At 45.4% G+C, this 12,284-nt stretch overlaps 1 protein-coding gene across 2 annotated transcripts in view; it reads left to right on the top strand.

The window, feature by feature from the left end:
- Positions 1-7,962, top strand: part of stambpl1 (STAM binding protein-like 1) — a 28,907-nt gene extending 20,945 nt beyond the window's left edge. For both annotated transcript variants that reach the window (XM_083661776.1, XM_083661775.1), the window contains exons 9-12: positions 1,390-1,527; positions 3,221-3,333; positions 5,631-5,730; positions 7,251-7,962. In XM_083661776.1, coding sequence (XP_083517902.1) covers positions 1,390-1,527; positions 3,221-3,333; positions 5,631-5,730; positions 7,251-7,307 — 408 coding nt within the window. In that variant the 3' untranslated portion in view covers positions 7,308-7,962. The remainder of the gene's footprint in view (positions 1-1,389; positions 1,528-3,220; positions 3,334-5,630; positions 5,731-7,250) is intronic.
- Positions 7,963-12,284: the final 4,322 nt, after the last annotated feature.

Raw genomic sequence — 12,284 nt, 5'->3', positions numbered from 1 at the left:
AGCTACCTCAACTTCTATTCTATTGAAGTTACTTGGATTGTCTTTGAACTTTTAATGCGTTACACTTCTCTTTACTGGGGAAAATACACTGCTGTTACGACACGTCTTGAAGGAATATCTACCAGTTTATTTTTATTTGAAAAATAGACTCTGGGACAGCCCTACCGTTTTTCCCAGCTTCCTGCCACCGTCACTTCCTTTTCCGTGTCCGTGCTCCACTGTTTACAGTCTAAATAGCAACTTGCGCCGTGACTTTACAGTCATTTTCCACTGTTGTTGTAAGACGAGTTGACGTCTTCTCTTCTATGCAGTGTGTTTATGCGTTAACATTTTTAGCGAATAGCCTAAATGGATACGGAAAAGGAAGTGACGGTGGCAGGAGAGGCGCGCTGTACAGGAAGCTGGGAAAAATGGTAGGGCTCTCCCAGAGTCTATTTTTCAAATAAAAATAGACTGGGTTCCCAGATACGGGGTGGGTTCATCACTCTTCCATGTAGCTGGTTTCCTGCTAGTGGGCTAGAGACTGTGGGAGAAAGGCACACACCTGGGCCGTTTCTCAATAAGGGTTCTTGTGTGTTCTTGCGTTCTTGTGTCCCTGTGAAACGTCATCAGTCGCAGCCCAAGTACTGTTCCAATACAAAGTTCACATTTCGCCAAGAACGCTTAAAATTCCCGGATGTGTTCTTGACATGCCCACTTTACCGAGGATGCTCTGGGTGGTGACTTGTGTCAACTTGGCAAGGCAGATATCCCAGCATTCATTTCGGCATAAGCGGAGGCAGAAGAATGCAGCAGAGAGGACGCCATAAGCTCCGGGAGGTTTTTTACAATTTAAAGTTTTATTTCATCACTAAATTAATTTCTGATGACTTTTGATGCCTACAAGCAGGGTAGTAGGTTTCAATAAGTGCCACTTTATGAACATTTATGGCGAAAAATGGCAAAAAGTTCCAGAGCACAATTGGCTGCATCTACATCAGCTGAGCTTTTTATTTGTGTAGTACTGCAGGCGGCCTCTGCGCTGGTATTGCGCAATACCCCCAAGAACGCATCGTCTCAAACTGCCAACAGCGTTATGTGTGCTTGTGACCTCGCAAGTTCATTCTTCCAAGAACGACTAGCAAGAACGTTCTCCCCAAGAACACAAGCACAAGAATGCATTCTTGGTATTGAGAAACGGCCCTGGTGCTGTGCTGCTGATAGAGACTGTGGGAGAAAGGCACACACCTGGTGCTGGTGTAACACACCTGGTGCTGTGCTGCTGATTACCACAACTGGCTGCATGAGAGCGGTGGCTAGCTAATGGCGGCTGGCTACCTGAAAGACCTGAAAAATGTTTAATTAGAAATATTAAAGGTCTCTCTCTCTCTCTCTCTCTCTCTCTCTCAGATGCAGAACGAGTTTGTGCTGACTCATGTCGTGCTCCCTAAGCAGTCTGGCGGTCTGGACTTCTGCAACATGGAGAACGTGGAGGAGCTGTTCAGCTTCCAGGACCAGAACAGTCTGCTCACACTGGGCTGGATCCACGTAGGAGCATGCACACACACACACACACACACACACACACACACACATGCACACACACGCACCCTCGTGTATGCACGCACGGACACACGTGCATTTTCAATGGTGGATGAGTTGAGTTCCCTCCCCCTCCCTCACCTGATATGTGAAGTGCTTTGAGTGTCTAAAAAGGCGCTATATAAATCCAATCAATTATTATTATTATTATTATTATTATTAATTTGCACATAAAAAAGAAACCTCAGTGGAAAGATTGAAAACTTGAAATATCAGTTGGAGGAGGTGGAAAAGTGGATGTATCAGTGAAAGGTAAATGCGACTAAGTACAATGGAAGCAGACTCAGCGAATAAATGATGACAGACAAAGAAATCAGCCACAATAGAGATCTAAAGTCCCTCCCCTTCCAGTATAAAGTCCCTCCCCTTCCAGTATAAAGTCCCTCCCCTTCCAGTATGCCAACCAGCATCTGAAAGAAATATGAATGGTGGTGAATGGTATGAGACAAAAAAAATTTGATCCCATTTGAATTTGAATTTTTTGAATCCGACACCTGCGCAGTTGCCAGCCACTTCTTTTCACCTGACAGTGGGGAGCTTCACCGGTAGGACGTAGCATGTGGGAGGATCCTGCTATTCCCACCAGTTCCATTCCGCCCCAAACAGGCGCCCTGACCGACCAGAGGAGGCGCTGTTTTAACTCTTTGTTTCTGTGAGAATTTGAATGCTGTATATGTGTAAACCTGTCTAATTGACTATGGTTTAATCTGGTATTTCTGTAGTAAAGACGAGCTGAACCCAAAAATGACTTTTATTTTCTTTTAGTTCAAATACCTGGGTATGCAGTGCACCTATTTAATAATGTATGCCAAACAAATCACAACAATCTAATTTCTTTCGTTTTTCACACTTTTTCACATCAAAAGTTCATTTTTCAAGATTTCATTGATAACAGTAATGTACGGTTTGCTGACGTCACCTAGTACTATCAAATTTCTACCCCATTTCAACCAATCATATCACGGCATGCAGCTGTCAATCAAATTTCAGGATAATTTTCTCTTCCAAATGAAGTAGACAATGGCGCCTAGTGCCTGTCATCTGGCAGAATTCCTATCCCATAAACTAACTACTAACTTGGCCAATTGTTAGAAACATGAACAAAAAACAAAAACTATAATCTCTAAGAATGCAAAGAAATGTAACGTTAAAACGCGCATTCCAGGGATATCGTATTTACAGCAGCGATAATGGCGCGCGCATCCGAGAGCTTGGTTGTCAGGGGTTGCACTTCGGAGATTCCAGGCCGATGTGCTGCACTCTCCGCTCGGCAACACGAAGGCAGCTGGCTGCCTGCGGCTCACTGAGCTCTACTCCTCCTCTCAAAAGGCTCTTCCCGAGGGGAGCGCCACAACACGACTGAATCCCACTCGATTTGGAGGCGGAACACGCCAGGATTGCCCAAATCCAGCCCAATCCAGTCCCCAGAATTGTCAAATAAAATCATCGACATGATACTATGACCCGCCTCTCAACCTGTCATCTTAGACAAACTATGTTTTCAGTCTGAAACGGACTCATTATGCACGTGACGAATGGGTTCAGTTCGACTTTAAGATTGTTCTTTATTTATTGAAAATAAAGGTTTAAAAAAAATCTAAAATCTCTGACTCTCTGTCTATTTGTCTCTCTCTCTCAGACTCATCCCACTCAGACGGCCTTCCTCTCCAGTGTGGATCTTCACACTCACTGTTCCTACCAGCTGATGCTGCCAGAGGCCATCGCCATCGTCTGTGCCCCCAGACACAATGAGTGAGACACGCACGCACACGCGCACACACACACACGCGCACACACACGCACACGCACGCACACACATGTGCACGCACGCACACGTGCACGCACGCACGCACGCACACACACACACACACACACACACACACACATGCACAGAGTGCACAGGCATTTTGGGGGGCAGGTGCTCAAATGAAAAAAGGGCACCCCTATCATATGTATTTATAAAAAATAAATAAAGTGACATACAGTCACGCCTGGATTAATACAGTGTGGTGAAACCTAAGCCTCGGTGACCATACTTGAAGTGCCCACTTCCTTCCAATGTACATGGAAGAAAAAGATATATATACTACAAGAGCACAGATTAGCATGCATTTATTGCTAAAGTACAGGCTCAACACACATACTACAGAAACATGTACATAATGTAGTAACACAAAAAAGTCATTTTATACAGTGGAACGAAAGGGGCGGGCTGGGGGTGTGGCCATGGGCGAGTGGTATAAACACCTGTCTCACACGCAGGAGAACAAGGTTCAAATCCCGGGTGGATTTTTTTTTATACATTGATACTTGATGGGAGGGGAGAGGAGAGAAGAGAAGAGGAGAGGAGAGGAGAAGGGAAGGAGACGAGGAGCAGAGCAGAGCAGGGCAGGGCAGGGCAGAGCAGAGCAGGGCAGAGCAGGGCAGAGCAGGGCAGAGCAGAGCAGGGCAGAGCAGAGCAGGGCAGGGCAGAGCAGGGCAGAGCAGAGCAGGGCAGAGCAGAGCAGGGCAGGGCAGGGCAGAGCAGAGCAGGGCAGGGCAGAGCAGGGCAGAGCAGGGCAGAGCAGGGCAGGGCAGAGCAGGGCAGGGCAGGGCAGAGCAGGGCAGGGCAGGGCAGGGCAGAGCAGGGCAGGGCAGAGCAGGGCAGAGCAGGGCAGGGCAGAGCAGGGCAGAGCAGCAGAGCAGAGCAGGGCAGAGCAGCAGAGCAGGGCAGAGCAGAGCAGAGCAGGGCAGGGCAGGGCAGAGCAGAGCAGGGCAGGGCAGGGCAGGGCAGAGCAGGGCAGGGCAGAGCAGAGCAGGGCAGGGCAGGGCAGAGCAGCAGAGCAGGGCAGAGCAGAGCAGAGCAGGGCAGGGCAGAGCAGCAGAGCAGAGCAGGGCAGGGCAGGGCAGGGCAGAGCAGAGCAGGGCAGGGCAGGGCAGAGCAGAGCAGGGCAGAGCAGGGCAGGGCAGGGCAGAGCAGAGCAGAGCAGGGCAGAGCAGGGCAGGGCAGGGCAGAGCAGGGCAGGGCAGGGCAGGGCAGAGCAGGGCAGGGCAGAGCAGGGCAGGGCAGGGCAGGGCAGGGCAGAGCAGGCATGTCCACTGTCCCGAAAACCTCCTATCTACTGTACTAGCCTGGAACCTCCTCGTAAGTCAGGAATGAAATACTTATAGCAGAACGAAAGGGGCGGGCTGGGGGTGTGGCCACCGGTCCAGCGCAGTGAGGCGTCTCCACAAACGGCAGGAGAGCCTCTGCCACAGGCTGGAGAGCGGTGGAGAAGGCACTCTTATAGGATTCCCTCTAGCTCCACAATGCCCTGCCTACAGCAGGAACCTGGCCCTGATTTTCCACCCAGCCAGATGCTGCCTGTCTTCACCGCCGGCAGCCTTAAACTAACGGCGTGCGAACGGCACCACCCGTCCACCCTCCACTACGAGTGCAAAAGCTGTTTGCTCGGCTGGGCTTCTGCCCTGTAACGTGCACCGAGCTCCGCTCTCCAGAGACAAATGTGCCTATTCGACTTTGCCTTTTCAATCCCACCCGCTTGCTCGAGCACAGGTGTGATCACTTGACTCATCAGCACGGGTGCAATTCCCCCCCCACCCCCAAACATACAGCGTCACTGTCGGAATGGCGGTACTAAAATGTGTCGTAATAGAGGCATGTCGTAATAGAGGCATGTCGTAATAGAGGCATGTCGTACTCTTTCCCTCTCTCCGTCTCCTCTCTCTCGCCCTCTCTCTCTCTCTCTTTCCCTCTCTCCGTCTCCTGTCTCTCGCTTTCTCTCTCTCGCCCTCTCTCTATCTGGTAATCCTGTACATTTACAACATATGTATTGTATTGTATAATATTGAAGTGTGCCTTTATTACTCTTCAAATTAGTAATAATGTGATTTCTGAGTTATTTCATTGAAATGCTTTGTCCAATCCAAATTGCTGACGCTGTTCTATGGCGTCCCGGTTTTGCTCTCCGACTCTGAGAGGGAACCAAGCAGAATTTCGCTCGTGATACTTGTACCATGAAGTGACAATAAAGTTTATCTTATCTTATCTTATCTTATCTCTCTTCCAGTACCGGTGTGTTCAGGTTGACTGGTCCAGGTATGGCCGAGGTCTCTGCCTGCAGACTGAAAGGTTTCCATCCTCACGCCAAGGACCCGCCACTCTTCACTGTGAGTGAGTGTGTGTGTGAGTGTGTGTGTGTGTGTGTGTGTGTGTGTGTGTGTGTGTGTGTGTGTGTGGGTGTGTGTGTACGCGGGTGCATGCGTGTGTGTGTGTTGATGATGTACAGGTGTGTTGGTTAATAGCTTGGGTTATGTAGTTTTCAGTTTCAGTGGAACACAGAAATCGTGTGTGAGGAAGCTTATGAAGACGGAACAAAGTCAATAACATTTTTATAATTAATTATATATAGCTGAAAATAAGTGAGAGGCAAATTTTTGATATTGGCAGAATTTGCTATGTCAAAATGTATCATAACAATTTATTCACTTAAAGCAGTGTTTCTCAAACAGTGGTCCGTGGGCGCCCCCTAGTGGTCCGCGAGTAGATTTATATTTTTTTCCTTTTTTTTACCTCCCACTATCTAATCAGAGAAATTTCTGAGGCTTTTATATAAAAGCCTCACGGCCTTGCCCCGATGAAGGCCGTGAGGCTGAAACGCGTAGGCAATGTTTTTAACTTTCTGTAAATGATAGCCAACTAAGAATAAAGGCTTTTTAATATACTACCTTCTCGAGTGCCTCAGATCTCTTCAATAAATGCTAGATATGATATAACTTGTCGCAGAACATCAATTTTGGTTTATTAGGTAAAAGTGGAACTGTATTCCTTCTGGTTGTCTTCATTGTTCATGATTTTGTGGAAAGTATTCACTAAAGAGTCTATAGTGAATGCTGCTATTAACTTGTGTTTACTTTTGCTACTAAACCAACATCAGGACATCCAAGCAAGTTCTGACAGAGAGCAATGCCATTGGACCCATTGGACAAACACATTTGCATATCTCCCAGCATGCATTGTTCCTTCCAAACTTTTGACCACAAAGTAAAGTAACCACATTAAATAAGTGGTGAGTGGAAAAAATCATTAGCCTATTCTTACTTAAACATGCAGTTTTGGAACATTCAATAAAGAAAAATAAAAAAAAATAGACTATGACTCAACACCCTAAGTGATACACACATGTTATGAGAGTGGTACAGTATATATACCCCTCACACTAATATCCGTTTTAGTGTAGAATGGTTACTTCCTTGCTCTGCTCTCCCCTAGAGTGCACAACCATGTTCAACCCTGGTGCTGTCCAACCCACTCAAACACATTTTCTGTTGCTGTAGACATCTTCACACATCCATACATGCTGACATGACTGACTGACTTCCAACTTCTTTCAGTTCTTTATTGTTCTTTTGAAAATAAATATGCTTAACTGGAGCCCTGCAATGGCAGTGAATGGAGAGAGAGAGGGAAAGGAATTCTCCCAGAGCAACAGATCACAGAATCGCTGATTTGGAGTTTTTGTTACGGAGGAAGAGATACAAGACTCTACCAGAGCTACACAGTTATTTAATGACTTGATTTAGACAGATGTAGTAAACACATCTGATGCATATCACTTGACATGACATGATTGATTCTCTCTCTGTCTGTCTGTCTCTCTCTCTCTGTCTGTCTGTCTCTCGCCCCTCAGACCTGTAAACATGTGGTAGTGTGGGAGGCCAAGGTCAGCCTGCTGGACCTCAGGTGACAGCCAGGTGGCGCTGTTCCTCGTTTACACCAGTGGGCAAGCCTGAAGATGTGGAAGTCTTTGTTTAAGCTGTAATTCCTCAAATGACCACTTGAGGCAGGACTCAGAAGTCGTTCCTGTTAAAATGCCCCACTTTGTAACAATAATTAAACATCTTTACAGCCTGGACCGAAACACGGTTTTGGTCCATATAGCTAATTTCACCTTTTCATAAGAACTGTGTGTGTGTGGGGGTAGGGGTTCATATCTTATACAACTCGCCCATTTGGAGTAAAATAGATGATGGAAAAGGGGGTGATTGACAGATCGCCTGTCCAATGATCGCAACCCATTCCCTCCCACTCTGCTGACGAAAATCAAGATGGTGACGGCCAACGTTTCAACTCCAAGCGGGAGACCAACATCAATGGCATCGCTCTGTCCATATTATTTAGGTCAGTGGTTTACATGCCGTTGTTTACTTGCAGGATTTTCTACCCGTTTATTCTTCTCAAGAGGAAACTGAACTGAAAACGCTTGGCTTGTGTTTGTGCGCGTGCACACACACACACACACACACACACACACACACACACACACACACACACACACACACACACACAGACATTCTTATAATTTCAGCTGTCAAACACACACATGGTGCATTCATGTATAATTAAACAGATATAGTTGTGTGCAGTGAATTCATGTTTTATTTCTGGGTGCAGTGATGCATGGTTGCGAATTCTTGGAAAATAGACTAAAAGACATCACAATTCCCATTTGGGATGGGAATTGGGTGCTGCATACCTACATACATATTTCATCCGCCATTTTGGGGGGGGATTTTTTTTTGTGCCAAACGGCCAAATCCAAGATGGCCACTGGTGCAATCTTAAAAATTTACTTTTGAAGCAGAGCACCTAGAACAGTGATCCTCACAAAAAAAATTCCATGAGCGCCACACATCAAAGTCAAAGTCATCAAAGTCAAGAGGAGAGCCATTTTTACCGCAAAACACCAAAAGCACACAGTGAGGGTTTTGTTTAGTTTTTAGTTTATTAGATGATGAAATCAATAAAAAAAAATTACCGTAGAAACAATTATAAAAATCATACATTCAGACTGACTTGATAACATTTTTTAAAAATATATAAAAGTGATAAAAACATTCAGACCAACTTCATAAAAAATTATAAATGTGATGAAAACATTCAGACCGACTTGATAAAAAAATATATAAAAATGATAAAAACATTCAGATGTTTTCATAGATATCCAGTCTGTCTCTCTGGGATGCAGCTCCACAGTAAACAGTAGGGGTGGGAATCTCTCGTGGTTAGTTTTTTGGCAACAGTTGCCCCCAGTGTCAGAGACTGTTGCACAGCTGCGGGTAAGCCCAGAGAAGTCTCAGAGCAGCCGAAAATGGCGAGGTCCGCCTCCGGGTTGAAGGACTGTTTTGTAGGCCTTGGAGTACCAGAATCCCGTCAGTGAAGGGCAGAACCAGAAAGCATGAGACAGAGTGCCTTCTGACACCTGTCACACAGTGGTGAGACAGAGGGGAAGAACTTGTGCAACTTATGCTTAGAATAGTGAAGATGATGAGCAACTTTGAATTTAATCAGCTGATGTCTACTATTAACAGACCAAGACAAACTCCTTTCCCATATAATGTCAGACAATCAACACCAAGTTCCCCCTGCCATGCTTCTCTAATCTCAGTAGAGGCCATGGTGCAGTTATCAAACAGGCATACAAATCTAGAAATAAGATGCTTGGAGTGAGGAGGGCTCAGCAAAGCATCGAAAAAGGCATGTTCATCTGGGACTGGGAGGGCTTCAAAGGTATGAATCTTCGACCGAACATGATTTCTGACTTGCAGAAATCTGAACCAGTTCCTGTCGGGAAACTCAAACTTCCTTTTCAGTAGATCAAAGGATGCAAAATGACCATCTATTAGAGATGCGCGGATGAGCTTTTATGCCATCCTAATCCGCGTGTATGCATGAGCCGTCCGCCCGCCATAAATCCGCGCAAATTATTTAATAATGCACCCGACCCTATAAACGCTATAAAACACTATAAAAGGGGGAACTTACGGTTTTTGCTGCCGTTGGTGTGATCGCTGCAGTCCAAGACTCCAAATAATCTTCCATGCTGTATGATATCCAGTCCACCACTTGCCCTCATGTAGCTTACTCGGCTAACGCTATAGCTTTAAGTTTAGTTTACTTGATTGCCTCATTGTATGGGAAAATACGAATGCGTCTTCTCTTCAAACACGTCTTCAGCGGAGACTCCTTTTTGAGGGTGACATCATTGACCATATATGGACGAAAAGTGTAGCCTTGTGACCTAGCACATGGCTATTGTTGTGTTTACGGCCGTGGGTCCTTTGGGGGATCTACAATAGGCGACTAAGAATGTGCCTGATGAAAAATGTATCTTAAAATACGTTCATAGACTAGACTAGAGAACGTAATTAATATTATTTTTCCTCATTAATGATACATCGTTTCAACCGCTCGCAACCCATCCGCTATTAATCAGAATGTTTATTTTTATGATCTGGCCCGCCTGCGGGGCGGGATATCCGCGGTCAGCGCGGTTATAACTGCGGCCCGCGCATCACTACCGTCGATGTATAGGTGTTTGATGGAAACTAGCCCCTTCTCACTTACTTAACATTATCAATAGCTCCCTCTCCTCTGGCATTGTCCCTACCTCCTTCAAATCTGCTGTAATCAAACCTCTACTTAAAAAGCCAAACCTTGATTCTGAGGTTCTTAACAACTTCAGGCCAATCTCAAATCTCCCCTTCCTCTCTAAAGTTCTTGAAAGAGTAGTCTCGACACAAATAACTGACTACCTCTCACATAATAAACTTCTCGATCCCTTTCAATCTGGTTTTAGATCACTCCATAGTACTGAAACTGCTCTTACAAAAGTAACCAATGACCTTCTCCTTGCGTCCGACTCTAATTTCTCCTCTCTTCTCATTTTATTAGACTTAAGCGCAGCCTTCGATACAATCGATCATAAGATCCTCCTAGACCGCTTATCTAACTACGTAGGTATCCGGGGCACTGCCCTATCCTGGCTAAAGTCATATTTGTCTGATAGGACACACTGTGTCTCATATAAAAATATTATGTCCACTTTCTCCTCAGTGAAGTTTGGTGTACCGCAGGGATCAGTCCTGGGTCCCTTACTCTTTGGAGTTTACTTACTGCCTCTTGGCGAAATTTTCCGTAGATATGGCATTAACTTTCACTGTTATGCCGATGATACCCAAATTTATATACCAATTAGACCAGACGATCGCTCTAAACTCGCTAATCTTGAATCCTGCTTAATCGCTGTTACAGACTGGATGTCAAATAATTTCTTACGACTAAACGCCAACAAAACTGAACTACTGGCCCAAAAACCCAACTTCCATTTCTCACTGATCTTAGTCTGAACATTGAGAACTGCGTAACTACTCCAAACTCAAAGGTGAAAAACCTAGGTGTTACCTTTGATCCTACTCTGTCATTCGATGCTCACATTAAGGATATCACTAAAATAGCTTTCTTTCATCTTCGCAATATCTCAAAGATCCGTCCCTTGCTAAATGCAACGGATGCCGAAACCTTAATACACGCCTTTGTTTCATCTAGACTCGACTACTGTAACGTCTTATTCTCTGGCCTTCCACTTTGTAGCACAAATAAATTACAACTCGTGCAAAACGCCGCTGCTAGAATTCTAACTAGAACTAAGAAGTTTGATCATATAACTCCGGTCTTAATCTCCCTCCACTGGCTCCCAATTCAGGCCAGATCAGACTTTAAGGTGCTTCTGTTAACCTATAAATCTTTGCACGGGCTCGCACCTCCGTACTTATCTGAGCGAATCATTCCTTATGTTCCCACGCGTACTCTCCGCTCACAGGACGGTAATTATCTTACCGTCCCTAAAATTAAGAAAAAATCAGCAGGTAGCAGAGCATTTTCTTACCGTGCTCCACATCTCTGGAACCAGCTTCCTCTGTCAGTTAGGGAAGCTGGCTCCATTGAAATCTTCAAAACTAGACTCAAAACCCATTTATTCTCCCAATCATTTGGTTGTGCTTGATGGTTGTGTTTGATGATGTCATTCTCTAGAAATATTTATTAGCTCTTGAGTACATACAATCCTGAATTGCTGAGCGGGCTGTCTCAAGCCAGCAATATCAGTATAAACTTATACCTGACCTAATTTAATAATATGGCATCAGTCGACCCAGTAGCTTAGATACAAAATCTAATAGCTGGTGAATAAACTTAGTCCTGAACTGCTGAGCGGGCAATCACAAGCCAGCAGTATCAGTATAAACTTAGACTTGACCTAATTTAGTTTTGTTTGTTGTAGGTCATGATTAACGGTCCGCATCAACAGGGCTGAATCATTGACAGTGGTGTTAGGTGGTACTTAGACCTGAATTAGCAGTATAGTATTAGTCATCCTAAAAAAAAAAAAAAAAAAATCCTAATAAATTTTGTTTTGACCTAATTTTATTGTTGTCTATAGAGTTAGTTCCACCTCTGCGCAGATTCCCCCGCTCTCTTCTCTCTCTCCCCCTCAGGTGTCCTTCATTGGCCTGACGTACACCCCCGCCGCTGCAGCCCTAGGTCCGGCCGTCATCGCCCTAGCCACCTGTCGTCACTCTAGGCCATCTACCCGCTACTCCTTCTACTGTCTGACACCCCGGGCTCTTCACCACCACCGACCCCTATCCTCATCATCCTGGTCACCTGCCTGCCTAAGGGAAGGGGGGGACCCCCCCCCCCCCCCCCGGCCTCATCACCTCCAACTCCTATCCTCCCCTCCCCTTAATCATCACCTCCGACTCTTAACCTACGAACACTTAAAGACTACATTTTCTATTTCCTTTGGACTCTACTTTTTACATTTTCAACTCCCTTCCCTGATTTTAGGATAATTTAAAAACTACATTTTTATATCCCTCTGTTG

This window comes from Poromitra crassiceps, assembly GCF_964638095.1.
Source record: "Poromitra crassiceps genome assembly, chromosome: 27".
NCBI lineage: Eukaryota > Metazoa > Chordata > Actinopteri > Beryciformes > Melamphaidae > Poromitra > Poromitra crassiceps.
Note: the sequence above shows the minus strand (reverse complement) of the source record. Positions and strands in the feature narration are given on the sequence as shown.